The sequence below is a fragment of the Anticarsia gemmatalis genome, chromosome 8 (genome assembly GCF_050436995.1).
Source record: "Anticarsia gemmatalis isolate Benzon Research Colony breed Stoneville strain chromosome 8, ilAntGemm2 primary, whole genome shotgun sequence".
Classification (NCBI taxonomy): domain Eukaryota; kingdom Metazoa; phylum Arthropoda; class Insecta; order Lepidoptera; family Erebidae; genus Anticarsia; species Anticarsia gemmatalis.
In genome coordinates this window covers 14,038,740-14,066,657 of record NC_134752.1, presented here as the reverse complement: position 1 = coordinate 14,066,657, position 27,918 = coordinate 14,038,740, and the positions used below count along the sequence as shown (strand labels likewise).

Genomic DNA, 27,918 nt, shown 5'->3' with positions numbered 1-27,918 from the left:
TCTAAAAAATAAAACATTGTAGTATGCACGTAGTATGTATTTCTATCTTTATTAAATACAAATAAATTAATGTGAAATTCTTGAATATCTTGCAAAACTAAACTTTTGCTAACAAATAATGTAGTACCTACCTAGTCTCAGCAGTCATGTAATGATTCGCTTCACAGAGGTACCTAGGCATGTTATTTAGATACCTACGTTCTAAAAAAATCTCCGCGGCTCTGTATTAAAATATCATAGATAAAATAAAATATTAATAACGTACCTATTTTAATATAATCTAATTTCTAAAACAATGTGTTGAACGTGAATTATCGTGCATTCATGCAGTTTGGCGTCTATTCTACCTATAATCGCCCTACAATAGAGTAAAGTATTTAAATTAAAAAATATATATTTTGGCGCCTGATTAAATAATTAGTCACCTTTCGTAATCTAATAATGATCAATATAATTGGTAGTTCCTAATATTACTTATATTTAATGTTAGTGCTCGCTGCTAACTTTTTCTCTTTGTGGACCGTAGACAAACACGGACGATGTAGAACGAATGCAGAGTGTGCGGGAGGGGGCTTGTTTTTAGCAGCAAGGTCGTTCTTTGTGTCAAAATTCTACTTCTTGTGACGAACAATTAGTTTCAAGTATTTACTTATATTTTAGTGAGTGACTATTTTGTATTCGATTAAAGTTACTGTCGTGCTTGTGTGCCATTGTAGATATTAGTATTTAGAACAATCCGTACGCTTCGAACGTTCCAATGAGTTTGGGAGGAGGTCAAAACACTGAGGGCTCAAATGCAGGAGGAATATTTGTTCAATTTAATCAAGATTGCACGTAAGTAAATGAACATAAGGATGTGGTTTGTGTGCAGTTTGATGATGGAATTGTTTGGGAAGAGTAATGCAAGGCGACATCGTTCGAGGAGGTTTCCCTGGGCGCTGGTTGCGAAAGTGCACAATGTCACGAATTAACGTCGATATTGTTACAAGTGCGTTTCGTTGGTGGCGCGATGATGCAATATGTCATTGCCAGCTGTTTCGTAATGTCTTCTCCCTCAGCATTCGATGTCTGTAAACAAATATGGCGTCTGAGGATGCAAGTTATTAACTGGGTTGTTCGTGTCTCGTGGTGTTTCCTGACTGCGCAGTGTCCGTGAACAAACACCACTGTGCTATACTCCGCTTGATATGGCAAGTCGGATGTCCCCAGTCCCGACAGTGTGATCCCTGTTGTGTGTGTTGATGGTAAACAGCTGTTGTTAGTACATTCAAGAGTATAAAGCTTTTGAACAAATAACTCTGTGGGCCAGAGAGCATCCTCATTGGATCAGGCACACTTATGACTCATGTCTAATTATTGATCATAAATCATATTTTTCCTCATTTCTTTCATTAAGGATACAATAATTTCATCATTGTATCTGTACAAATCTATAATGAAGGTTTTTGCTGTTTTATAGTTCGTTGCAATTATTGAACCACTGTTCATAAGGCAGACATAGACAAAGAGAAACAAAAAATAACAAAGGATTTAACAACAAAAATATTAGCAATATTGGATTTTTTTAGTTATATGGTATTTTTGTACTACAACAGTGCATCTTACAGATTAATTCCATACAAATGCATATTGTAACAAAATACTAATAAATTTGGAAATGTAATGTAATAAGCTCTCCCCACTATAGTTGTTATTGCTCAATGACAAGGATAAATGATACATGTTAATGCTCAGCTCTGGCCTTGTATGCAAATAGGAAAACCTAGTGAAATGAATACACATATGTGTGACATTTGTGACCCTCTAACACTGTACAACTGTACCCTTACGACGATCATTAAGATAATCTGTTGATGAGTTGCCATCTCATGTCTCTGTGGTTTCACTATCTGGTTTCAACTGGCATGCTACACTTATTATGTTGTAATAATTGTTCCGTTTGATGTGTACCTGTTCAGAGTGTTCACTATCATGTGTAATCAATGTGCCTATCACACCGGGACCTGTGCTCAATCCCTACTGATGCTTTGGCTGTAGGTATCTAACCAATGCCTCATTCTGATTAAGAAACTAACAATATCAGCATATTGAGTTAATCAGTAACATTTAAATGTGATGTAGGTCCTTAGTGGCGGGCAGCAGCAGTGGCTACCACCTGTTTGCATTGACACCCGATGATGGCATCGAGGAGATCTACGCCAGCCGCTCCGGCCAAGAGACGTGCCTCGTCGATCGTCTCTTCAGCAGCTCGTTGGTGGCTGTTGTCACAGTATCCGCTCCCAGGTAACCACCCTACTTGAACCCCATACGCCCTCTCAACCTGTTCCATGTACATCATGCAATGTGGAACCTCCTGTTGGACACACAGCGCACATGAGCAGGCACCTTACCTATTCCTTCTGCATATTGTTATTCTGAGGCGCGATGTTACCGGCTGATTGAACAGGTGTCGGCTCGATAGCCGATTCAGAATCATGTTAACGCAACCTCCTCATATTCCTCACAAACAATACCGCAATTGCGAAATGTACGTGTCGTGTTTTCGCGCGCGCTCAGCTTTGTTGTATGATCAAGGTTATTGAATAATTGGTGTACAACTACTGTGTTGTATTAAATAATAGAGAAAGATAAAATACACTCAACTCTATACAATCATGTCGTCCAAATTTATAGTTATTGCTAAAGCAGCCTGATTATATAAATAAGCAGCAGTCTGATTATACAAATTGTTAAGAATTTGAAACTCGTCGAAAAAGTCGACCTCCAGCTGTTCGCGGTTGTATCAACAAACAATGAGTGTGACAAGCGACGCGGCTACGCCGAGTTGCCAGCACACACGCACACACGCACACGCGCGCCGCGCCAGCGACGGCCGCCGGTGAAGGCGCGCCGCTCGCTCGTGTAGATCGAACGCCGAAATAGACCTTCTGCAATAGCTCGCATCAGAACGTGACACTGAGCCGCCTGTTATGGCAGCGAGGTGGCGCTGCGGTGACCTCAAACGTTCTAGCAGCTCGTCGCTAATGTCGAATAATACACGACGCCTCACTAATATTAGCATCGGTCGCAGCGGCGGACCTTTCGTGACGCCGCTGTTTATTTCTGTAACGGTGGGACGTTGGGCCGTGGACGTGAACTTGGCGAGAGAGTCGCCCCGCGCTCACCACGGTCAGCACGGCACAGGGGCTCACGTGAGCCGCGCAGGGCACCCCCCGCAGCTCCGCCTCCGCGCGCTGCTCGCACTTGATGCGCACATTGCTGACGGTTAACCTCTAGAGGCGGGAAGTGCGCCTCATTGCGACACAGCGACACGGGGCGGGTGACGGTGACGCCAGCTGTGTGGCGCGATAGCAGTACCACTACTGATAAGGAGGGAACGTCGTGTCGGTGGACTGCGGGATGGTGCCGAGTGTGCCCGCTGCCGCCACCAACACAACTAATATTTTATGCAAGCTTTCTTGTTTGTTAGGTGGAAACATAAGTCTTTAAAATAAAGTTAAGGGCTATTTGGGAAAGTTTGTCGATTTATAGTTACATACTAGAGGTACCTATAATGAACATAAATTTAGTTAAGTCAGTTAACTATATAATACATTTGTTGAGGGCATGCAAATTCCCCAACTCGCATTGAGGCACAGTGTGCTCCCATACTAGATATAGATGTATATATTATATAGCATTTCCGTGATGATAAGAAGCTGAGAATGTACCCCGATGCTTTAAGGTCATTTAATTATGAAGTAAGTATTGAGAAGCGTGCGATTGCAACATCGTGAGTGGCGACCTTTGGTAATCATTCAGTAGTAAGAAGCGTTGTAGTCGCGTGTTTTCTATTTTGGTTTGTTCCGATTTGTTTATAATGATCGCGTGGTGTGTTTGAGCGTAGATTAGATAGTGTTAGATAACGATCGTTTTGTTTATGTGTGTACTGTGTGTACTGTGTGTAGTGTGTGTAGTGCGAGGTGTGTGAGTCACACGCGTGTTGACGTCGCGCCGGCACTCGCGACACTCGCGCCGAGCTACTCACTGCACGCGACGTCGCGACGTGTTGTGGGTGTCGCGCCGACGATGCGAGCCGCGGGTACTTGGACAGATGTTACTTCTTGAACTAATCATAGTTTATGGATATTATCGTCAATGTACAGAATATTACGTGTTTGCTCAGTGTCGAATTCTATGTACATCTAGCTGACACGGCAAACGTTGCACTGCCGTTTGTTATGCCGTATCGTTTCCCTCTTTCGTAAAGGATGGCGCCGCAACAAGTGCGCTTCAAGTTGACACCGAGTACTTACATGTAGGGACCCTGCTGACACTCAATAAAGTTCTGTGCAGTCAGCACCAGTACCCACTTACATCGTAAGCATCAATTAGTTAGATATTAGTCGCACAAATAATGTACGATTTTATTTGCATCTAGTTAATATAATATAGCTATGTCTTTAATTATATATAATGAATAAAGAAATATGTTAGGACAACTTCACACCGCCATCCAATTCTAAACTAAGTAGAGTTGCTAGGGACTATGGTAACCCCATAACAGATAGGTGTGTCTACACTGTCTACATCCAAGCTCAGAACAGGTACTCGTGCACATCACACAAATATTCAGGTCCACGTTCAAAATAGTCTCTCTCTGTCAACGTGTCACGCGAAATATTGCTCGATGTGACGTACGAACTTGTTCACCCATTAACGGGTTTAATTATGTTGTGCGTCAGATTATCATTGATCTTTGTACAGAATAATATAATCGATATGTGATACGCAACGACCGCCGCAATATGTACATAACACCGAACGTTCGTTTTCAGAAAGCTGATAGTGTGCCACTACAAGAAGGGTACCGAGATATGTAACTACAGCTACAGCAACACGATCCTCGCCGTCAAACTGAACCGCTCGGTGAGTGACGTCACCGTGCTCGCCGTGCTCGCCGCCGTCGCGCGGCCGACTGCGGCGAGCACGGGGCTCACGCGCGCCGCTCTTACAGAGGCTGATCGTGTGCCTGGAGGAGTCGCTGCACATCCATAACATCCGCGACATGAAGATCCTGCACACCATCCGCGACACGCCGCCCAACCCGCGCGGGCTGTGCGCGCTGTCGCCCTGCGTCGACCACTGCTACGTGGCCTACCCCGGCTCCAGCGCCGTGGGCGAGGTGCAGATCTTCGACGCCGTGCACCTGGTGAGTAGCGCCCGCGCCCCCCTCGCGCCCCGCCCGCCGCCGCTGACCGCCCCTCCGCCTGTCCGCAGAACGCCAAGTGCGTGATCAGCGCGCACGACAGCCCGCTGGCGGCGCTGGCGTGGTCCATGTGCGGGCGGCGCCTGGCCACCGCGTCCGAGCGCGGCACCGTGATCCGCGTGTTCGCCGTGCCCGAGCGCACGCGCCTGTACGAGTTCCGGCGCGGCGTCAAGCGCTGCGTGTCCATCGCGTGCCTCGCCTTCAGCGCGTGCGGCGCCTACCTGGCCGCCACGTCCAACACGGAGACCGTGCACGTGTTCCGCCTGGCCGAGCCCGCCGGGCCCGCCGCCGCCGCCGCGGGCGGGGACGACGCCGCGGCCGGCGACGACGACGCGGCCGGCACGTGGATGGGCTGGCTGTCCAGCGCCGTGTCGCCCGTGGCCAGCTACCTGCCGGCGCAGGTGGCCGACGTGCTGGCGCAGGGCCGGGCCTTCGCCGCCGCGCGCCTGCCGCACACCGGCTACCGCGCCGTGGCCGCCATCACCAAGTGAGTAGCGCGCTCCCCGGCGCCCCGCCGCCCGGCCCGCGCTGACGCTCCGCTTGTTGCAGCGTGGCGCGGGCGCCGCGGCTGCTGGTGGCCACGTCGCAGGGCGTGCTGTACGTGTACGGGCTGGACGCGGCGGAGGGCGGCGAGTGTCCGCTGCTGCGCCAGCACCAGTTCCTGGAGGGCGCGGGAGGCGCCGCGCCGGAGCCGCTCGAAGGTACCGAGTCCCGAGGCCCCGCCCGGTCCCGTAGCGGCGGCCCGCCCCGCGGCCCCTCACCGCCGATCGCCACACACTAACTCGGCCCGGCGGCGCCGCCCGGCCGCAGTCGGTCGGCGCGGCGCCGCTCCGCCGCACATGCTTGCCCCCCCTCCCCGCCCGCACTCACCCCGTCACGCCTGCTCATCTCCGCGCCACGATCGCCGCCGTCGGACTACTAGACATCTCTCATACGCTCACCGACATGCTCATTATATTATATTAGATTCATGTATTTACATATATATTTATATATCAATACATAGCGCGAAGTACGTCTATGTATCTTTTATGTAGCTATGTATATATATTATTTAGTCACTCATTAAACGCGACGTTCGTTTTGAAATGTACTTATTAAAAAAAAATTAAACATTTTGTAGTCGAATACTCGATAATTATCGCCGCTCTCGTCGAATGTAACGTTTTGTAAATTATAAAAGTGTCATATAAACCCAGAAGTGTTTGTGCTAACGGAGTCACAGATGTTCAGTCACCATTTCACTAGCTACCGCACTACCCTCTATCCCTCGTACGAAAACGAAAATAAACATTTAGGAGTGCAACCGCGCGACTCCTCTCGCGTGTCATTTGAGAAAACCAAATAGTAATTTCTCTAAATAGAAAGCTGTCTATCTCAGTTGTTAAATTAAATCGATACCAGTGCAAAATAAACACCCCTTCAAACTGGATAAAAGAGCTTGAAAAAAAAAATTGCTCTATAACTAAAAGACTACTCTCCGACACACCCTATTGTAATACCTTACACTTGGATGAAAGTCGAGATGAGGTAAGGCGAGCGCGACGTTACTTATCGAGTACACACATTAGAATCGATATATTATGTGTTCGTTGTATATATTTATGCAACGAGACGAGTTACACGATCGTCCCCGAGGCGGTAGACAGTCAGTATGAGTTAAGTAGCAGAGTCGCATGACGAACGGACGTCGCGTTTGGCGCGAGTGCGCATCGCTAACGTTGTTGTTCCCGCGCAGCGGCGGCGCTCTCCACTAGCAACAGTTACGCGGGCGCGCTGCGCGGCCGGGACCCGACGCGGATGACAGGTACTGTCCCCCCTCCCTTCCCCCCCTTGGCGAGCCCCGCGCGGCCGGTGCCCGTGCGCCGGCCGCGCGCCCCCGTGCCCCCGAGCCGCGGCGCGGACCGCCGCCCCCCCCCCCCGAGCCGTGCCCCCACTGTGTTGTGCCCCTGTCGCCAGGCGGCGCGGCCGACGAGCGCCGCGCGCCCGACGAGTTCGCTCAGTGAGCCCCGCGCGCCGAGCGAGCCCGCCTGCAGGTGAGTCGTCTGCGTCCGCCTCGCGCGCTAGAGCCGCCCGACACTCGCGACGCTCGTTTCATGTCATGACAAACGAGACATGTGAGACTCGCTACCCGCACATTCGGTTCGGCATTAATCGACCGAGTAGGGTGGCAAAACCAAATATATGTACATTAAGTACATTCGAGACGGTCCTGCGGTTCGTTAAATACTGCCGAAATCGAACGTGCCGACCGAATATGCGTGTAGCGTTAACATTCTGCTTTTATTTTTTTAAATATTGCCAGTCTAAGTGTTCGGTGAACGTCGCTTTCGTGAATGTCGCAACGGTATCTCGGTACAATAAACGGGCCGGTGGCGGCTCGGTCCCGCGCGTCTCGCCGGGCACGGGGTATGTTGTCGTGTGTCGTGTGTAACGTGTGTCTCGCCCCCCGACACAGCCTGTGTCGCGTGCGGGGCGGGCTCGTGTGTAGCGGACGTGTGCGTGTGCGTCACAGAGTCGGAGCGCGCGTCGGAGCTGGGCGCGGCGCTGGAGGCGGCGCCGGCGCGGGGCCCCTTCGACCTGCGGGACCCCAAGCACTTCCCGCCCATGCGCGCCGCCCCGCCCGCCGCCGACCAGTAGCCGCCCGCCGCCCGCCGCCCGCCGCACCGACCTTGTACATACGTGTAAATTACGAGCGCCGTACGATAGATGATACTAGACTACCGTTTATGTGATAGCCGATGACGGATGACTCTGTCGAAGTTCGAGTCTTTGTGTGTAAACCGAACCGCGGCGAGCCTTTCGCCGCGTCTAAATGTGTAAAAAAAAATAATAAAATTGGAAAAATCCATAAAGTTGTATTGTAAATAAATGTATAGGAGTTTCGCCGACGACGCTCGTCGTCGCCCTAGGCGCGAGCGTGCGGGCCACGGCCCGGCGCTCGCGAGCCCGCCCGCCGCGCGACCCGCTCGCGCCGCCCGCCCGGCCGAGCGGCTCGCGGGGCGGAAGGCAGCTAAGTATTTAATTAATTAAATAAATAAATAATTATTATTGTATAGATTACGATTCCAATCTGAATTATTGTCGACATACTTTTTCGTATTGAAATTATTGTGATAACGAAGCTCGGCTCCTCATTCTCCCTGGAACTAATAATTAAACGTACAAAATTTTACGTTAAGCCGAGTTCTACTCCTCGTAGTCGAGGACATGGCTATTAAAGTATAAATATGTAATTATAAAACAATGTAACTCTTGGAGAGGCTACGGCCGCGTGACGAACGAGTCACGCAGGGATAGTGCACACGCGTGCACGCTGGACCCGCGCCTGGACCCGCGCCTAGACCCGCGCCTGGACCCGCGCCTGGACCCGCGCTGGGAGGCGCCATACTTCACATGCGTCGCTTTTATGCAAAATTGTACATACTAAATAAATATTTTTACAAAACCACTTCTGTCTTTTCATTTCCTAGACATATAAGTAGAACTGCAGTAAAAACAAAAACCACAGGCGACTGTAATCTAACATAAAGAATATACGAGTCGCGAGTAGTCGCGACGTACTTCAAGGGCGAAGAGATTTATCTAGAGCAGTAGTTCCCAACTAGTGGTCCGCGGAAGTCAAAATATGGTTCGCGACCAATTTTAAAATTTTAATTTTCAGGATGATTAGGTATTACACTTTATTTTTAACTAGCTGACCCGCGCAACTTCGCTTGCGTCACATAAGAGAGAATGGGTCATAATTCTCCCCGTTCTTGTAACATTTTTTTTTTTATTAGATTCACTAAACTGAACAAAACACATAATGGCAATATATAAAATTACACGATACATTCAATTGCGTTTGTTCTTCTTGAAGTGAATACAACATGCTAGCTACGTAGAGCTTATAAATAAACTTTTTAAGTGTACATCACAACACTAAACTATAAAACATGTTATAAAAATAGTTATAAATGTAAAAACCAAGTAAACTATATAAAACTATGACAAAATAATTGAGCATTTTTGGATAAATAAATCTTCAATGAATGAACAGTTGCATTAAATATGTCAATATTATTGGTTATACTATTGTATTTAGAACACATACGATACAATGGCGAGTGCTGACTATAATTTGTGCGACAGTGGGGTAAGTCAAAAGTTTTTCTATTGTGAATACGACTGCCAGAACGTGGTACTGAGAAATTTAATTTACCGAGCAGGGAGGGATTGTCAAGTTTTCCATTTACTAGGTTGTGTATGAAGATTATGTCAGCGATATCCCGCCTATGCTCTAGTGTCAACATTTTGAAATGTGTGAGCCTTTTCTCGTAGGAAGTAAGACTTCGACAGAGGTTGTTAGAATAAGACAGATGGTACAGAAAGTGTTTTTGGAGTTTTTCGATTCTGGAAATATGTACTGCGTAGGATGGACACCATACTTGGCAACAATACTCTAGAAGCGATCGTACAAAACAGTTAAAAAGTAGGATGGGAATTTCAGGGTCTTTGAAAAATTTGGTTTGACGTATAACAAAACCAGCTAACCGTGCGGCTTTGTTCGTGACGTTGTCGATGTGCTCGCGGAAATCTAACTTGGAGTCAACCGTAACACCTAAGTCACGCATACTTGTAACTTCATTTATTGGGGTATCATTGATATAGTAGGTGGCAGCGATAGCATCACGTTTGCGTGAAAATTTAATATGGTAGCATTTAGATGTATTGATTGTCATGCCGTTCAAATAGCACCAGTTGTTGATTCTGTCGATATCATTTTGAAGGGAGGTTATGTCGTTATGGTTAGATATGATTCGGTATAGTTTGAGGTCATCTGCGAACATTTGGTATTTGGATGTTATAGAGGAACATAAATCGTTAACATAAATTAAAAAGAACAAAGGACCAAGGTGTGACCCTTGGGGTACCCCGGATGGAACACATTTAGGAGAAGATTTAAAACCTCTGATTTTTACGATTTGGGATCTATTTTTGATGTAAGATTCGCACCATCTTAGTAGAGACCCACAGATACCTGCTTTGGCAAGCTTTTGAACAAGTAAAGAATGATCAACAACATCGAAAGCCTTTGAGAAATCGGTATAAATAGCATGCACTTCTGTTTTCCTCTCTATAGCGTCATATATATCACTAACATAGTCCATGAGATTTGAAGTTGTTGATCTGTTTGGCAAAAAACCGTGCTGGTTTGGAATAAAGATGGGTTTTAAATGGAACTGAATTTTTATTTGGATAAGTTTCTCAAAGAGCTTCCCCATTGCAGACAATATCGAAATAGGCCTATAATTTGACACATCATTTTGATCTCCTTTCTTGAATACCGGTGTGACGTGGGCGAGTTTCCATTTGGAAGGAAATATACTATTGAATATGCTATTGAAGATGAGATATAGTGGATCAATGAGCTGTTCAGCACAATCTTTTAAGAAGATTGGTGGAATGGAATCTGGGCCCGGTCCGATTTTTGTGTCTAAAGTTTTGAGAGATGTCAGAATGTCTGATTTAGGTATATGGAAAGAGCTAATTGTTTGGACGTGACTATCTGAATCGACGGTATTTGTTACTGGTATTCGCCCAACATCAGCATAGACTGATTGAAAGTATGCCGAAAATAGATCGCTTATATTGTGTCCACCTTGTGCAGTTTTGTCATTATAGAACATTTCATCGGGGATTTCAGAACTGTTGGATCTTATCGATTTAATGAAAGTCCAGAAGTAATTAGGATCTTTTTTTATTAAGACTTTGGACTCAGCTTTGAACTTATTAAGGCATTCATGCAGCATTATTTTGCATTGACTTCGCAACAACTTGTATTCCGCCAGATCTCTAGGGTTTGAATATTTCTTAAATTTTTTGTGCAATTTGTTTTTTTCTTTTAGAGCCTCTAACAGAGGTCGGCTAAACCAGAAAGGATATTTATTGTTCCGACCACGAGATAGATAGGGGTATGTTTTAATATTATTTCATTTAGTACTTGGTAGAAGACTTCAACAGTTTCATCAATATTTAGGTTCGGAGTAAGATTATTCATCCAATCAACCTCATTCAGTTCTTCCTTGATTTTTTCATAATTGGCCTTAGAAAAATTTTGAGATTCTGATCTGTTTAATTTAGGTGGTCTTTGGGAGTATAGTTTTAAAGAAATGTTCAACGCAGGATGGTATACGTCTTGTTCGACAAGAGGCATAGCACAGTTAGATACAGTAACGTATTTACTGGAGTTAGTTAGTATTAAATCAAGTGTGCGTCCCCTTGTATTACATATTGAATTTATATTGTGTAGACCGTTAATGGAAAGAGCGTCAGTTAGTATGCTATCCAAGTTGTTAGGGGAGTCTGCGGGAATTAGAGAATTTGTGCTGTCATCAAATTTCCATAATAAAGTAGGTAGGTTGAAGTCACCAGCTAGTAGAATTATGGAGTTTTGGGGTATTTTATATTGTAATACGTTTGTTATGTGAGACGTAAGGTTATCGAGACGATATTGAGTTACTGGCGGCGGAAAATATAAGGTACATATACATAGAGGTACATTTGAATTACCCAGTTTAAGCTTAATTAGAACCCACAGATCCTCATCCGAAGACTCCCATTGTAGTTTACGAATAGGTTCGAGTCTGTGTTGAACCGCGATGAGAACTCCACCACCGTCACTTTTAACCGACGAGGACGTACCACGGTCGCGTCTAAATATCGTATACCTACCATCTAAAATTTCATGATCATAAATAGAGTCATTAAGCCATGTCTCTGTCAGAAGAATTACATCTATGTCTTGCATGAGCGCATTGTTTCGTATGAGTTCCGTTTTAGTTCTAAGACCCCTAACATTTTGGTAAACTATATTTAAACCTGTGCCTCTGTTCGTCTGACTTAACAATGTACTCATAAAACAAACAATAATAATATATTTGAAACAGTAATTTTAGAAAAAATTAAGAAAATAGAAATAAAAACAAATGTAACTGTAAGTTATTTACAAAGTATTTAGGAAATGAGGATCTTTAACAACTAAGCTTTTACAATTAATATCCTTCTTGATAAAAATTCGGCCGTTTCTTACCCACACAAATTGAAAGCCTTTTTCTTTCGCGACCTGGCGAGCTTTTGCATGCAACTGTTTGTTCGCTGGAGATAAATGTTCATTCACGTACACCGGTTGCTTCCCAGCTACACCAAGGTGTGACGAGTTAAGTTTTTCTCGCGGATGGGTTTTATTAAATGTTTTAACAGCTGCCAATACACTATCGCGTATCAGTGGACTTGATAGCTTCACTAGTATTGATCGAGGACGACTTGACTCCTGGTTTATCTTGGACACGCGGTGGTAATTCAAGATATGATTTTCTTGTAGAGTACACGCAACAGTTTTGGAAAGCTGCTGAACAATAATTTTAAGGTTTTCCGTCTTATGCTCGGGAACGTTCTGGATTTCCAAATTAGATTCTCGCGATATTTGTTCAAACTGGTTCAGTCTAGTATTAACGTCTGCTAGGTTCAGCTTTAAGGTCTTATTTTCAGTTTCCAGATGTTCAATTCTTTTGGTCTTAGTATCCAATTCCTCTCTAAGCTGGTCGTAATTTGCCGACATAAAGTTAATGCTCTCAGTCAAATCGTCTAATTTGCTCCTAGTGTCAGCGCTTTCCGTAGTAAAATCACGCCTGATATCAATCAAAAGTTTAGATAGTGACTCTTCAAGTTTCTTGTTGAAATATTGTTTTAGCTCTTCTATAGTTTGCGCAGACGGGGACTCAATAGATATTCCAGTAGGTTTTTGTTGCGTGGGCGTAATAGCACGCTGACCGCGAGTCTCATAGGATTTACACTCTGGACACTTCCAATTCGCTTTGTGAGCTTTTGATTCCTTAGCGTAATTTTCTGCTGGTATTCCAAGACACTGATAGTGATAAGCTGCGGAGCACTTGGAACATGCTTTTAAATCGGTTGATTTTATTTGTCTGCTACATTTATAACAGAGACTCATAATGGTAGATATCCGTGTATATTAGTAGAAATTTGTGTTAGTTACTTGGCAACACTATGTAAATGTCAACAGCTAAGTGACAGCTGTCACTTGAGTTTGACAATGTCTATTGATGCGTACGTAGGTATGAGTTCTGTTATTTGGCGGTACTTTTGACGTTTGTGTGACTATCACAATTCAACAACAGGTAGAGAGTGAAACTTAACTGAGTTGTTTCCGGAGCTCGTTGATGATGATAGCACTTGCGAACGATATCACTTGTTCTTCAGAGGTTGTACTTTAGTAAACTATTGCACTTGAACTGATATTACGAGGAATTTGCGAAAATAGAAAATTAATATAAGATCGTGATGTACACTGTGGCAGTGTTGCCAGGAACCTAGACTTTTTACTGGTACTCTGCTCCTATTGGTCGTAGCGTGATGATATATAGCCTATAACCTTCCTCGATAAATGGGCTATCTAACACTGCAAGAATTTTTCATATCAGACCAATAGTTCCTGAGATTAGCGCGTTCAAACAAACAAACAAACTCTTCAGCTTTATAATATTAAGTATAGATATACTTACATAGTGGTCCCTGCTTACAAGAATAATATAAAAGTGGTCCGTGACTACAAAAAGGTTGGGAACCCCTGATCTAGAGGCAAATGGGGAATCGAAGTGCATCTCATAATAAAATTAAACAATCTTATCCAACCTGTCGTTTGAACGATTACCCGACACGTGCACCAGCGTCGTCTCCCTGGATCAGTTTATTTACCTGGACGAGTGACACTTTACGAATTACGTGATGAACGGACGAGGGTGAAGGCCATTGTTGCTCCGTCTCAGTCACCTGATATTTATTTTGACCACTATAATATTATTATACTCAGTTTTTCAGTGCTAAAAGTGAAACAACAGGCCAATCGAAGACATGTTAAGTTCCACGGCTACTAAGAAATCCGGAAGCATTCAGGATGTTATCGTGGTAAGAGCCGGCTGGGATCAGGCACGTTCACACGACAATAAAGCGATACAAAACGTTGTTGGTATAGTATTTATTTCAATAACATGTTAACAAAATGTAGCCTAAAAACTCCCAAAGGAATGCCGCTCCGCGGAGCATTCGCGTCAGAACATTTCTCGACGCGCCGATAGAATGAAGCTAAAGGTATAATAAATTGTTCTACATACATAATATACTAAAGTTGGGAACACAAAGAACGTCGGATAGCGGACGTATCGAGCGGCCGCGCGTCGACGCAGCGAGCAGCGCCCCGTTGTATGTAGTACCTGCGGAGTTCAGCTCGGACCTGCTGCACCCATACTGTGTAGTGTAGGTATATTATGTACAGCTCGTCAACGAAGTGCCGCTCGCTGTATCGCCGAGCATCGCACAACGTACGCTCGTGATCTCACCAGTCTTATTATTACAATGATGAAAACTTATCGTCCCCCGACATATCGTTGTTTCTAGGGTTATAACCTGATTTACGAAAGTAGGACGTTTACGTCCGTTTGTTAACAAACAAACATGTATTCGTTAAGATATTCAACATTTGAAAATAATCTCTGTATTGTTTTGACGTAACAACGAATGAATGATAGAAACATTTTATAGCAAATTAAAATTATAGATTCATTACAATTACCTAACAATATTGAACACGATAAGATAACTCCATCATAAAGCTACATATTCAGAGAGGGAGCGATGTCGTTAACTACAATACGAGACCTTCTGTAATGTTAAGAATTCATTGAATCTATAAGCACTAGCTAGGAGATAGATGTGTCGATAGAAGTGGTTCATGTGAATATGTAGCCTTACACGGCGACGAGACAAATGAGTGAAATTAAGAACAAACACACAAATACAAGTCGTGTTTGGATCGCTGTATTTTATTATTATAATTACAGTAGGTAAGTAATAAAACCGACTTATCCACTTAACAGAGTTACGAGCTAAGTAGGCGCAGCGACCGCCGCGCACCGACGTGTCGTGACGTGTGTCGCGTGTGCCGCGTGTGTCGCGTGCGTCGCGTGGGTCTCGACACGCGCACGTGGACGTGGACGTGGACGTAGCACGCACTTCCATACAAAAATAAATTAGATATAGCATCGAGGCGAGCGGCGCCGCGGCTCACTGTCTCAGTACAAAAGTTGGTACACATCGACGAACACCTCACTTACATTGCGTTGCTTCTGAAACAAACATGACACTGTTATCTAATAGTGATCTTAGTTTCACGTCATATTCTAAGATCAAAATCAATCGGGATAAGCGGAGGTGGGTCGCTAGTGCAGTATAGAGAGGCGTCCTCCCACACCTATCGATGACATTATATCTCTTCAACTGAGCAATACCACAGAATAGCAATACTAATTATGAGTACCTACACTACCTACTCGGTGACACGGCAGCACGTTTATCCTGAAATAGTTTCTACAATTTCGAGACATATTTATCTTCGAACGAATTCTTCTTAGCGTTTCGTATCACTAAAGGAAAAAGCGGAACCCGTCGTCGAGAGATCGCTCGGTCGTCCGCCGCTCAGAAAAAAAAGGGAGCGTCAGTACCTGGGCATGGCGCACATCTCGCAGGCGTCGTTGTGCGGCGCGTTGTGGAACGTGCACAGCGGACACGTCCAGAGCGCGGCGGGCGCGCCCGGCGCTGGCGCCTCGTGCTGCTCGTGCTCGGCCGCCGCCAGCATGAGGTGCTCCAGCGTGGCGTGGTGCGGCTCCCGGCGCCACGCGTCGGCCGCGGCCGCGTCCTGCGCCAGCACGGCGTCCAGCAGCGGCTGCAGCGCGGCGGGCGCCAGCGGCAGCGCCTCGTTGGTGGCCAGGAACAGCAGCACGTGCAAGTCGGACGCCGCCTCCAGGAAGCTGGCGGCGCCCGCCACGTGCTGGTGCAGCGCGCGCAGCGTCTGCAGCTGGTGCTGCAGCGGCCGGTTGGCGGGCGGGAAGGCGGCGCGCGGGCTGAACGTGGCCGCGCCCGCCGCCGCCACGCCGCACGGCACGTCCACCAGCAGGTAGGCCACGGGCACGCGCTTGGCCGACACGCCCACCTCGTTGCCGTACACGTCGCGCTCCTGCAACCCACGGCGACGTCCGCCTCGATTGTTTCATTGTTTCAATGTTACCTCCGTCGGTTTTATATCGGTGAGTTTGATATTCTTGACCGGCGAAAATTATATTCATTCGGTCACAGGACAAAAATGAAATTAGCTCCACAAAAAGAGTTTTGAGCGCACCGATAAAGGCACGTTAAGTTAGTGCACCTAATTTATAGGCAAATGGTCTGATATATTTTATTTATAAAACCTTCATCACTTTGTGTGCTCACACAAATTGCCCTGCGTAAACGCAGCATGAGCAACTCTAACTGGTATACGTGGGCCACTACTTATATTTTGAGCCTAACTATGAAAAACTGTAAATATGTGAGTGAAAACTACTTTATCGTGTTCTCGGGTATTCTTATTCATGATCCAGATCATTTTTTATTCAATTAAAATATTTTTTAAATATTTTTTCCCTTTGCCGAAGACCCCTCAAAAACAGGGTGTTTCAGCGCGTAACCTGTTTTTTGTAACGATGAAAAATCAATATTAACGCTATTTTTTGATGACGTTTTGGAACAAAATAAAGTCATTTGATGTCAAACTGTAACGACATGGCGAGAAACTCATTAATTAGTTTTTTTCGTGCACATAATAGCCAGCTGTTTAGCGAGATGCGTTACGGCCGGCATTGTTTTTATTGAGCTCGACCTGTTTGATTTTGTGGTTTTTCCATATTTTAAACCAGTCTTTAGGTAAATATTTGGTTGTAAATCAATAAGGATTAACCATTCTGCATTTTTCTTAAAGGCACTTTTCACCGTGACAAAGTTTTTATAAAAAATCAAGGGACCATTTGTTCCGAAGTGCTTCGAGCGCGAAACATTTTTTTTCGGATTTGGTTCATCTTAAAGCATCCATCAAATCGACTGGTGTTTATTTTTGTATAAGTATCCCTGTTTTATCACAATTTGATACACGCATTTTGAAGCAAAACGATGGGTTTTTCAAGCATTTGTCTGCACTAATCGGCGCGAGAACCTTATCGAATTGTTGTAGAAAAAAAAATGATTCATTAACAAAAATTCTTCTAATCGGAAATGTTGTTACCTAATATTTTATATCTAAGAGTGGAAATAATGTTTAGGATTGTGTCATTCTTTTCATGTATCAGGAAACGAAAATGCATAATTAATTTTCGCACAGCAACAATTTTTCCGGACGCAACTGGTAACCTTGGACGATCTTCAGGAATTTCATTGGTGAGGGAAAAATAATCATGTTAGAACTCCATTTATTGGCGTTTTAAATTTTTGTTTTCAAAGGATCAGACTTTATCACCAAAATAATAAATAAATCGATATGCACACGACTGTTTCAATAAGTCACGTCGAAAGTCGTAAAAAATATTTGTACGAAAATGTTAACATCCTAATGCCATTTTCCCGCACACTTACAATTTTCAATCGACGACATTGAAAATATTTTCAGCGCAGATTTCAACACTTTCTTGGGAATGTAGTAGTCAAAAGGTCAAACTTAACGATGAAAACACCAAATGAGGTCTAAAACAATCAGATTCGTCAAGGCTCAAAATATAAATAGTGACCTAAGAACAAGCATTATTTTTAACTCCCGACGCAAAAAGAGGGGTGTTATAAGTGTCTGTCTGTCTGTCTGTCTGTGTGTGTGATTTCAGTTTAGTTCTGTATTAAAGGTGACTTATGTGCGAGTGTGTTTAGACAGGTTTAAAATAGGTTGAGCCGTTTAAAAGTTGTGGGGGGTGAAAGTAGGGAGGTTTACTGAATTTGTGCAATTATACTCGGGTAGGGTCTCAAATAGCTTCGTATGATGAGAAACTTGGTGGTGGGACAATTTGAATGGCTTAACCTATCCTTATCCTAATCTACCTAAGATTAGGATAGGAAATAAAAGTATGAAATAAAAAAAATTTAAAAACCCCCGACTCAAACTTAATTTCCTTTAAAAAGTAAAAAAATATGGAAACTTAATCTTAAAGTACCTAAGAATGTATGTATAATTATAAAAAATACGTTGGGGGACCGCTCCTAAACCAACACAAATAGTCTAATTAAGCAAGCGAGGTCCCCCAAAGATTTATTATTGTTTACTTTTTAAAGGAAATTAAGTTTTGTGTCGGGGGATTTTCAATTTTGTTTACTTATAAACCTGTTCGAAGTATAGAAACCCAACAATACCACAACTCGAACAACATCGGCTGCGACTCCAACGCAGTAGTTATCCTGTAGCCTGTAGCTACTATCTATATAATGTACCTGCTAGTCGAAATAAGCTGGGCCAACATGTTGCAAGTGACACCTACGTGTACCCTATTTAATGTGAAATAATATAAATATATTAATAAGTATTTTAGCTTTTAACGCAATGAGCACGAAAAAGGCCTAATCGAAGAATTATCCGCCGATCCGCTGATCCGACACTATGTATTTGAACTGGGCGTCTCCGTGCTTCAACGTCACGTCAAAGGTCTTCGGGCGGCTTGAAAAACTTTGACACTAGGTTGATCACTATACGATAAGAAGAAGAAGAATAGAAATTTAACTCAACTCCCGTCCTGTACTATCAGCAGTTAATAACAGATACTTAAGTACCTACTTAGTTGTTTATTATTTTATGTTAAACAAACTTCATCAAACTTGTAAGTTACGATATCGTTAAAAACTTGTTATCAATATCCGCGCAACGAGTGGCACCGAGTGTCGGCTGTTGTGAAACAGCTGCGTAAATGTGTGATCATTTCCTGCGCAAAGGAGATCGCCAGATTTCGTACAGCTTAAAGTTGGTGTTGTTTCGTTACAGAATTTGTACCACTTATTAAGAGGACTAAGTCACTTATTTTTATTTGGGAGTATTATTTTTAGAAGTCCGGATTAATGAATAATTAAGGTAGAAAGATTTGATTAATTAAGTAATAATTTTTGGTCTATGGCTTATATTTGTTGACAACTAAAGAAAAAGAAAATCTCATGAGAACACTGTTAGTCTGACGTCTACGCATCCGCTAATTTGCTGTTGTTTTGGATTGTGGTTTTGACTGCATCTGAGCAATTTAGCGAACTATCGGGGCTTCTTAAAATGGACATAACTTTTACCTACCGACTTTTGAAAATATAAGAATTTTAAAATAAGCTTGTCTATCATATTAGCTACCAATTAAAAGAAAAAGTAAACCTAAACATGACATTTTATAAGCTGTACGAATTCTTCATGCAAACCTGCCGTTCGCCTTTAGCAGCGATAGAACCAGTCCAACTGCAATCAATTCATAAATCCATCAATGGCTTTATAAAAGCTTTGACATGACATTACAATAAAGAACTTATTATAAAACATCATCTTAATTTTTAGCGAGAGTCAGTGGAACCTACATTTTAATAAAGAACAATTTTAGTCATATTGTAGTTCGTTCAATCTTCCGAAGAGACAGCGATTTATGACGTTTAGTGAAATGTGAGCGAGTAGAAAGTGCCGCAGCATCCGAGTACAACGAGGATCAAAGTCGAGTCAAGATCAAGGGCAAGGGCGAACTCATCCGTTCTGTGAAATCGGCATTCATGTGCGGTGGCCGGAGTAATAAAGTGACATAAGTAATTGTGCGAACAGATGCTCGCGGTGGAGGATATAGCCGTTTACACGAGTGACGACCCGCGCACGTGTGCGTGTGTGACGCGGGCGGGTGACGCGGGTGACGTGTGACGTGGGTGACGTGGGTGACGGAGGGTGAGCGGGGACGAGGCGGCGACGGATCGATACGCGGAGCGGACCGCCGCGCGCTGATAACGCGGCGCGTGTGACCCGCCCGCCGCCGCCGCCTTTATCACAGATTGTCACGTCCAACCGGCTGAAGTCCGTGCGGAACCACATATCTGCACGATGTGACTTTACACTGGCGGCGTGCCTGTTTTTTACGATGTTTTATATACGATTTAGTAGTTCAGATTATATTGCCTTATTACAAAATAGTCATATAATTATCATTTTAAGTATTGTATGTTTAACCGAGTTATTTAAAACTATTCCACAGTTCCGCCTAATTGCTACTTTTTGTTTGATATTTTTTATGGTTTTGTCTTTCTACTTTCCCTCTCTGTGAACCACCTATTTGAACTCGTAACTTTATTATGGGATTCAATATCCTTTCTTTAACGTTTTTTCCTACGTATGATGGTAGATAACAGTCATATAATACCTGCATCTTAAATATATGCACTTATGTCGAGTGCGTGAGTGCTATCGAGATTTTTGTATTATTACCAAATTTATGTATACTTGTAGATTGAAGATAGACTGAAAAAAGCGTATAGTCGGATTGACCTACTTTGAATATGAACTTCTAACTTTTCCGGTAGTGAACGGTTTCGACCAGACGTCCGAGCAAAGTCATATCGTCGGGAAGTAATCTGTTGATCGAGCGATGTGAAGCGCGGTACAGAAAGGAAAAACAACATGGCGTGTGTACACAAAACGTAAAATGATGTGGCAATCCACATCGATTTGGGTATTTAGTTAATTTAGTTAGTTTTAATCCGGGCCGAGCGGAACGGCAGGCGAATATCGTAAAATGTGAACGATCCGACCGACGCCGACGCCACCGTTCCGTATCGTGCGCGTCGATCCTCGAGTACAAGTACAAGGTCCGCGGGCGCCCGATGCGGCGCGGAGCCGGCGCCCGCCCCTAGCAGCGAGGTGAGTACCGCCGCCGAGCGCCGCCACCCGCCCGACCGCCGCTGACCGCCCGCGCCTTGCAGATGGCGAGCCCGCTGGCCGAGATCGAGGAGCTCACTCTGTGCTCGTGCTGCAAGCGCGCCTTCGACGAGCTGGAGCGGCCCCCCAAGCTGCTGGCGTGCAAGCACCACTTCTGCCTGGCGTGCGCGCGCTCCGTGCTCGGCGCCGGCCGCGAGGTGTACTGCATGCACTGCTGGAAGCGGACCGAGCCGCCCGACGGCCGCGCCGACAACCTGCCCACGCACGGCGCCGTGCTGGCCCTGGCGCGCCGCCTGGCGCCCGCGCCCGACGAGCCCGCCTGCGCCGAGCACGCGCTGCCCGCGCTGTGGTGCGTGGCGTGCGCCGCGCCCGCCTGCCGCGCCTGCGCGCGCCACGCGCCGCACGCGCACGCGCTGCGGGCCCCGGCCGAGGCGCGCGCGCTGCTGGCGCGGGACTCGCGCGAGCTGCTGGCCGACCTGGCGCGCATGGCGCAGCGCCAGCGGGACCTGCTGCTGCGCGCGCTGGACGCCGCCACGGCGCTCAAGCTGCGCCTGGAGGCCGAGCTGGCGGCGCCCGCCGGCCCCGAGCCCGCGCCCGCGCCGCGCGAGCTGGCGGCCGCGGCGGCCGAGCGCGAGCGCCTGCGCGCCCGCCACGCCGAGGCGCTGCTGCAGTGCCGCCTGGACGACCTGGTGCGCACGGCCACGGTGCCGCTGGACTCCGAGCTGCTGCGGCGCGCGCTGGCGGGGCTGGCGCCGCCGGAGCCGGCGCCGGGCTCGGGCGAGCGGCGCGACCCGCTGCTGCTGCTGGGCAACTACTGCAGCTCGCGGCTGTTCCTGCGCCAGCTGGCGGCGCGGCGGGCGCGGCGGCTGGGCGGCGAGGCGGAGGCGGAGGCGGCGCGGGGCGCGGGCGCGGCGGAGAGCGCGGCGGAGGGCGCGGAGGCGGGCGCGTCTCCGGGCGCCAGCGCGGCCGAGGCGGAGGCGGGCGCGTCTCCGCTGCTGCGGGCGCCGAGCGCGTACCCGCTGTTCTACTTCGAGCTGGAGGTGAACGGCGCGCCGTTCGGCCGCATCGTGGTGGAGGTTCGCGACGACGTGGCGCCGCGCATGGCCCGCAACTTCACGGTGCTGGCGACGGGCGAGCTGGGCGTGGGGTACCGCGGCTGCGCAGTGTTCCAGTGCTGGGAGAACGAGAGCGTGATCACGGGCGACTTCGAGCTCAACAACGGGCGCGGCGGACGCTCCGTGTTCGAGGAGAGCTTCTTCATGCCGGACGACACGCGGATGATGGCGGTGCGCGGCTCGGTGGGCATGCGCCGCTCGCAGAAGCGCCACGACAACCAGGGGCTAGTGGGCTCGCAGTTCCGCATCGTGCTGCGCGAGATGCGCGGCTTCACCGGCATCTTCGCCTTCGTGGTGGAGGGCCTGGAGCTGGTGGACCGGCTCAGCCGCACGGGCGACAGCGCCGGCAAGCCGCAGAGCACCATCCTCATCTCGAGCTGCGGCAAGCTCAACTAGGCGCGCCTCTCTCGCTCTCGATTCCCCCTCTCTCTTTCGCCAGATCATATCACTTTGCGTCGAAGCGCTCATCTCTCGCGACTCTCGTACCCAGTTTTCGTCTCCTCGGACCAATCCTTTCGTGAGCACCTCGAACTATTTTTATATACGTAGTTCTTTACGATATATTTGGAAGTGTTTATTGCGAATTATTCGAAGTTCGTCGGCTTGAGCTTCTATAGTAGACTCGTTCGTTTGCATAATAAAGGTAGGCTCGGCTCGGCCCGAACGTTCGGCGCGCGACTATAGTCGTGCCTCACATCTCGTCGGATAGCGACTAGGGGCCTACACTCGATATTTTCTTATTGTAAACGATGAATATATTTTTGTTATTAGCGTGGAGCGAGCGCGTTTTAAAACTAAGCGATAATAGTAAAATATAACGTTTCGATTATATGTGTGTCAATATAAATGTTAAATATTATAGAGTATTTAATACTATTGCGTGTAAACGGCATTGGAGGGTGTACGCGGCGAGCGTGCACGCGCTCGGCCGGGGGTGCTCGCGCGCGCGCTCGCCGCGATGTCGGCGTTAGGTTAACTTTATATAGATTAATATATTTACAATGAACGTTACCTCTCGAGAAGATGCGATATAATATATATATAGAAGAGTATATATTGTGAGACGATAAATTATTACGGTAGAGTATAAACACGAATTAAATAATGACAAATCTCCGGGAGTTTACAAGACTGTGATGATAACTAGATAGCGGAGCTAGGGGAGGCGGTCTACCGGTCAGTGCCTGCTTTATTATCGGATATATTTACTATGTAACGTAACGTAATCGTACTCTTCGGTCCTTCGTCGCGTCGACTCGCGTATACTTGTTAAGTTTATTTTTCTATTTACCAAAGTTTATATGTATACATGTTGTGTGGGAGGCCGGTGGTGTGCCGGGAGCGTGGCCGGGAGCGTGGCCGGGAGCGTGGCCGGGTGATGAGAGCGGTACGTGTTGTTCGTGTTGACTATATTCATACTGTATGGTAGCTGCGTTTATTTGGTCCGTATATAGTTTATGTGACAGCGTGGCGCGGGCTCCACGCTCCGTCGTTGTTGTTCAATGTTATATGTACGCGCATACTACATGTCCGATGCGGATTCGTGATAAATAAATAACTCTATGGAGCAACTGACCACTTGTTTCTTTACCTATACACAACAACCATCTTCACAACAAACACATTTATTAGTCGATCGAAAATCGTGCGTTCGATCCCCAACTGATCCACAATCCACCATAGACAATATATGTCCTCAGTCCCCATCCCCGGATATATTAATTCAAAAACGCTCCCACAAACGGGTAATTAGGTAGTTGACTGGGATAACGAAAAATTACTAAACTTGTACTCGTAGAAGGTTCATCTAAAATGCTCAGGTTATGTTATTTTTTCGTAAATAATGTAGAAATTTTAATTGTTACAGACTAACATTTTATTCGGTACTGATTTGATACCAACGAAAATACGAAATTGTGACGTCACTGCATCGTATTTCTATACTATAAATCGTTTTTGACATTTCATAAAGAGTAGCTGATTTGACTGGTAGTCAAGAACCCAAATATCAAAAAGCCATTAATATTAAAAGACTACTTTCCATTTTAAAAAACAACATAATTGTTACAAATTAACCCCCGACGCAAAAAGAGGGGTATAATTTTGACGTGTCTTTCTGTCTGTCTGTCTGTGTGTGTGTGTGTGTGTCTGTCTATGGCATCATAACTCCCGAACGCATACAGTGATTTCCATTAAGTTTTTTTGTTGTATTAAAAGTTACTTATGTACGAGAGTTCTTAGACATGTTTGATGAAAATCGGTTGAGCCGTTAAGAAGTTGTAGGGGGGTGAAAGTGACGGGAGGAGAGGAAATTTACTTGGATCAGGTCTCAAATAGCTTCTTCTGATGAGCAAGTTGGTGGTGGGAATATTAGAACGGCTTAACCAAACTAGCCAATACATAAAAAGTATGAAAAAAAAATTTGGTATAAAATCTAGGGATTTAAATTTTTTTACTTATAATTATATATTATAGTAAGAGTAGGTAGGTAATGCAGTAGTGCTATTTCAGGCTGTAATGAGATTGAGTGTATGATACACCGACTTCGGTACTGGCTCACTATAGAACCGATAGTAGTTCCCAACAAAGTCAGTAGTTTCTCTTCTGGCAGCTTCTTACAACACAAGTACTCTCGCTTTCTATAGGTGGGTCTTGATGACAGACATCACGCAAAAAATATTTCAATTCTTAAGCGGAATCCAAGAAATAACAAAGAACAGCTGGTCAGTACTAAACAGAAATATTAGTCACAGAAGTAGTAAAATCAAACTCAGTACGTCGTTAACTCACTAGTTTCAAAAACTATAATGCCCGGTTTCTGAGGTACATTTAACGGTAGTTTATCTATTAAATAGCTTTTTTTTTAGTTTTAACGCTATTGAATAGGGTGTTAAAGAAACTATTTAAACCGATGTAAGTGAAAAAAAGGTGTCGTGAAAACGATATGAGAGAAGCGTGCGAGTGACTGACCTTGTAGTAGACGTCGGGCACGTACTGGCGGTCGGAGGAGTCGCGGATGTAGCCCAGCTCGGGCGCGTCCCGCGTGGGCAGCAGGATGTCGTCCCGCACCAGCGCCTGGCACTGCCCCGACACCTGGTACCCCTCCAGGTGCACCTGGTTGTCGCTGTCGCCTGCACACACACACTCCGTCAGCCACTGCGCCGCGACACGTGCCTCGCGACACGCGACACGCGACACACGCCACACACGCTCACCTGTCACGCACACCGTCACGAACTTGGAGCCGAAGTAGCCGGACGAGGCGTGGCGGCACGCGTTGGGGTGCAGGTTCTGGTAGTGGCCCGCCATGATGCACTCCTGCGCCGACAGGAAGTGCGTGTCCACGCCGCTGCGACAGAGACACACGTTAGACGCGACACTCGCGACAGCGCGGCGGCGGAGGTAGCGCGCTCACCGTATGCGCTTGACGGTGCCCGTGGCCACGTCGAGCGGCAGCAGGTCGGTGAAGATCCAGCCCACGCGGCGCAGGCCCAGGCGCGCCGCCAGCTGCTCCAGCAGCTCCTGGCGCGGGTCGGGCTGCAGCGCCACGTGGTCGCGGCCCGCCAGCTGCGGCGGCTCGTAGATGGCGGCCACGCGCGCCCGCACGCCGAGCGGCACGTCGGGGTGCTGCTCGTAGCGCCCGTACAGCACGCCCAGCCGCTGGTGGCCCGTGGCGCGCCAGTACGACAGGAAGCGCTCCACGATGGCGGGGTGCTCGAACAGCACGTTGTCCACGTGGCGGTACGGCTGGCGGTTCAGCGTCACGGCGCCCGGCTGGCACTTGGAGCAGATGCCGCGCGGCCACGGCGGGTGCTCCGAGCAACCTGCGACTCGCTCGTGTCCGTATACGCTCGCTTCTAATATAAAATGTATGATAGTATGCTCTCGAACCGCTTACCTGGTTTAATTTTACACGATAGTTCATCCAGTGAGATAAAGTTGCCGGATGTGATTTTGCGTAAGTATGAGTGGAATGACAAGTGTTTGATGTTGTGTTCTTTGAGATATCCCTCGTCCCACGGCTCCAGAGGCGAGCAGTGAACGCAGCATCCCTTTGAATTGTGACGACATCTAGGAACAAAAAATATGACATCAGTTTGAGTTAACGACACAACAGGTTATGATAATAGACATTAACAGTTCAAATAATTCAATCATCAATACATATTTTAAGTTATGAATTAATAAGCAAGGACTGTCTCTAATACAAAGCCATTGTGAGCAAACAATGTAAGAAAGGGCATAGTGAGCTTAAATCTCAACGGCTCTCCTCCCAGATTGTTAAAGCTGTGTTAAAGAAGTGGGTTGTATTCTACTTCATTTGCTTATTCTGTGAGAAGAGCTGTCACATATCATGTTACTATTGGAACAGATATTTATAACTGATAGTAAAGAACAGTTAGTACTCACAGTTTCTCATCCCTCTGTCTCTGAATGTTACCAGACATGCGGTACAGCTGCAGGTCCACCTCGTCTTCCTGTGGCATAGCGGGCCGAGACGCTGAGTTAGGGGCCACTGTTGCATTAGCAGTAGATGTGGAGGGACCCGCCTCCACTGGCTCTCCAAATGGTTTGTTGTTGGCCTGAAAACATCATCACAATTTTCACTTTCATCTTCACATTGAAATGTCACTCAGTAGTGATCTCATTGAAAACAGTTATATTCCATTAAACACAAGAGTCATACCATAGCACATATAGTATTAGCAATAATTTCAAGAACCCACCTCGCCACTTGTGGATGGTTGATCAAACAACACTGCCCCATTGACTGGGTTGAGATAGAGCATGTCGCCGTGCTGCAGCCCGTAGTCGCGCAGGCGGCGAGACTTGCTCGATGTGATCTCCTCCTTGCGCTGTCTGTCTTTATGCAGCACAAACGCGAATGTGTTGAGGTGGAGCGACTCATACACGCGCTCGAACAGCTGCGCCGTCACGTCCGTGTCGTGCATCTCCACTCGCGTCGTGCCCTCCGGTGACTGCACGCGCAATATCTGAACACAATCATAACGACATCTAACTAAGTGCTAAGGTCGAACCGAATACCTATCGTTCTCAGAAGAAAGTGCTAAGTCATCTTAACCTATAATTGTTTTGATATTTTAAAGCCTAATTGGACAGATCAGTGTAAGATGAATAACATTATCAGAAGTTTATAAACTCTAGACTTATTGGAAACATTTGAATTTGAAAGACTTGTCAAGAAAGGCAACTGAAACTTTAAAAACCATAGGCTGAATTTAAATTACGATTTTTAAGTTAATTTAATAGCATGTTTGGAAGAATCTAAATACGTGTCACTATGAAAATAGTTACCATTTTTTTTGAACTCGACATTCTTTGTAAAGTAAAATATTCGCAAAACACCAACAATTCACTGACATAACAATCTTGACTTCAGACTTGACAACCTGCAGAATACTGTTCCAGTGATAATTTACAGATAACATTTAACATCTTATACTATTTTATTCATTTCATTACATATGAGTTGCCTATGGCCGTCTCTCTCGGTTTTTTGATGTTCAAAATACGAAGAAATACTTATCTGAACTAATTTTTTTATTCGAACAATGACATAGTCATGACAAATGACAGCAATAGCGTTCGGATACACACATTGTAGATTCCTACCGAAAGAAATGGTCCGTAATACAAATAGCACAGAATAAAAAATATTTGAACATAATTTATATTTATTATAAAGTAGGAATGTGTTGAATATTTGTCCTACCAACTATTTATTGCTTTTGTCAGGACTGTAA

The 27,918-nt window shown here is 46.1% G+C and overlaps 3 protein-coding genes across 7 annotated transcripts; 2 read left to right on the top strand and 1 right to left on the bottom strand.

Annotated features, from left to right (window-relative positions):
* The first annotated feature begins 542 nt into the window (after positions 1-542).
* On the top strand, positions 543-8,699 carry Atg18a (Autophagy-related 18a). Of its 4 annotated transcripts, none has more exons than XM_076117893.1 (8): positions 543-834; positions 2,122-2,283; positions 4,818-4,908; positions 4,997-5,191; positions 5,260-5,735; positions 5,798-5,949; positions 6,987-7,055; positions 7,764-8,699. In XM_076117893.1, the coding sequence occupies exons 1-8, from the start codon at positions 758-760 to the stop codon at positions 7,886-7,888; spliced, it is 1,347 nt and encodes a 448-aa protein (XP_075974008.1). In that variant the 5' UTR covers positions 543-757; the 3' UTR covers positions 7,889-8,699. The 4 variants fall into 4 exon arrangements, with proteins under 4 accessions (XP_075974008.1, XP_075974007.1, XP_075974010.1 ...); XM_076117892.1 differs by having other exon boundaries at positions 7,707-8,699; XM_076117895.1 differs by lacking the exon at positions 6,987-7,055 and adding an exon at positions 7,208-7,284 and having other exon boundaries at positions 7,764-7,902.
* A 5,574-nt stretch (positions 8,700-14,273) lies between these two features.
* Positions 14,274-27,602, bottom strand: Npl4 (nuclear protein localization 4). 2 transcript variants are annotated; one of them, XM_076117889.1, is made up of 9 exons: positions 27,470-27,602; positions 26,881-27,147; positions 26,564-26,736; positions 26,052-26,224; positions 25,569-25,977; positions 25,369-25,502; positions 25,124-25,284; positions 15,811-16,322; positions 14,274-15,435 (listed from the first exon to the last, which is right to left on the bottom strand). In XM_076117889.1, the coding sequence occupies exons 1-9, from the start codon at positions 27,488-27,490 to the stop codon at positions 15,420-15,422; spliced, it is 1,866 nt and encodes a 621-aa protein (XP_075974004.1). In that variant the 5' UTR covers positions 27,491-27,602; the 3' UTR covers positions 14,274-15,419. The 2 variants fall into 2 exon arrangements, with proteins under 2 accessions (XP_075974004.1, XP_075974005.1); XM_076117890.1 differs by having other exon boundaries at positions 14,274-15,432.
* On the top strand, positions 20,682-23,728 carry LOC142975163 (uncharacterized). The gene is made up of 2 exons (XM_076117891.1): positions 20,682-21,020; positions 21,083-23,728. Exon 2 carries the CDS (start codon positions 21,083-21,085, stop codon positions 22,547-22,549), a length of 1,467 nt encoding a protein of 488 aa, XP_075974006.1. The 5' UTR covers positions 20,682-21,020; the 3' UTR covers positions 22,550-23,728.
* Positions 27,603-27,918: the final 316 nt, after the last annotated feature.

Bases quoted from the DNA above. Each gene is read 5' to 3' on its own strand.
- Npl4 (XM_076117889.1), bottom strand. From the start codon at position 27,490: ATGTCGAGTTCAAAAAAAATG. The intron at 25,285-25,368 runs GTGAGCGTGTGT...GTGTGTGTGCAG, and splicing joins CGTGACGGTGTGCGTGACAG to GCGACAGCGACAACCAGGTG. The intron at 16,323-25,123 runs GTCAGTCACTCG...CGTGGGTTGCAG, and splicing joins TGCCCGACGTCTACTACAAG to GAGCGCGACGTGTACGGCAA.
- LOC142975163 (XM_076117891.1), top strand. From the start codon at position 21,083: ATGGCGAGCCCGCTGGCCGAGATCGAGGAGCTCACTCTGTGCTCGTGC.
- Atg18a (XM_076117892.1), top strand. From the start codon at position 758: ATGAGTTTGGGAGGAGGTCAAAACACTGAGGGCTCAAATGCAGGAGGA. The intron at 5,192-5,259 runs GTGAGTAGCGCC...GCCTGTCCGCAG, and splicing joins TCTTCGACGCCGTGCACCTG to AACGCCAAGTGCGTGATCAG. The intron at 5,950-6,986 runs GTACCGAGTCCC...GTTCCCGCGCAG, and splicing joins CGCGCCGGAGCCGCTCGAAG to CGGCGGCGCTCTCCACTAGC.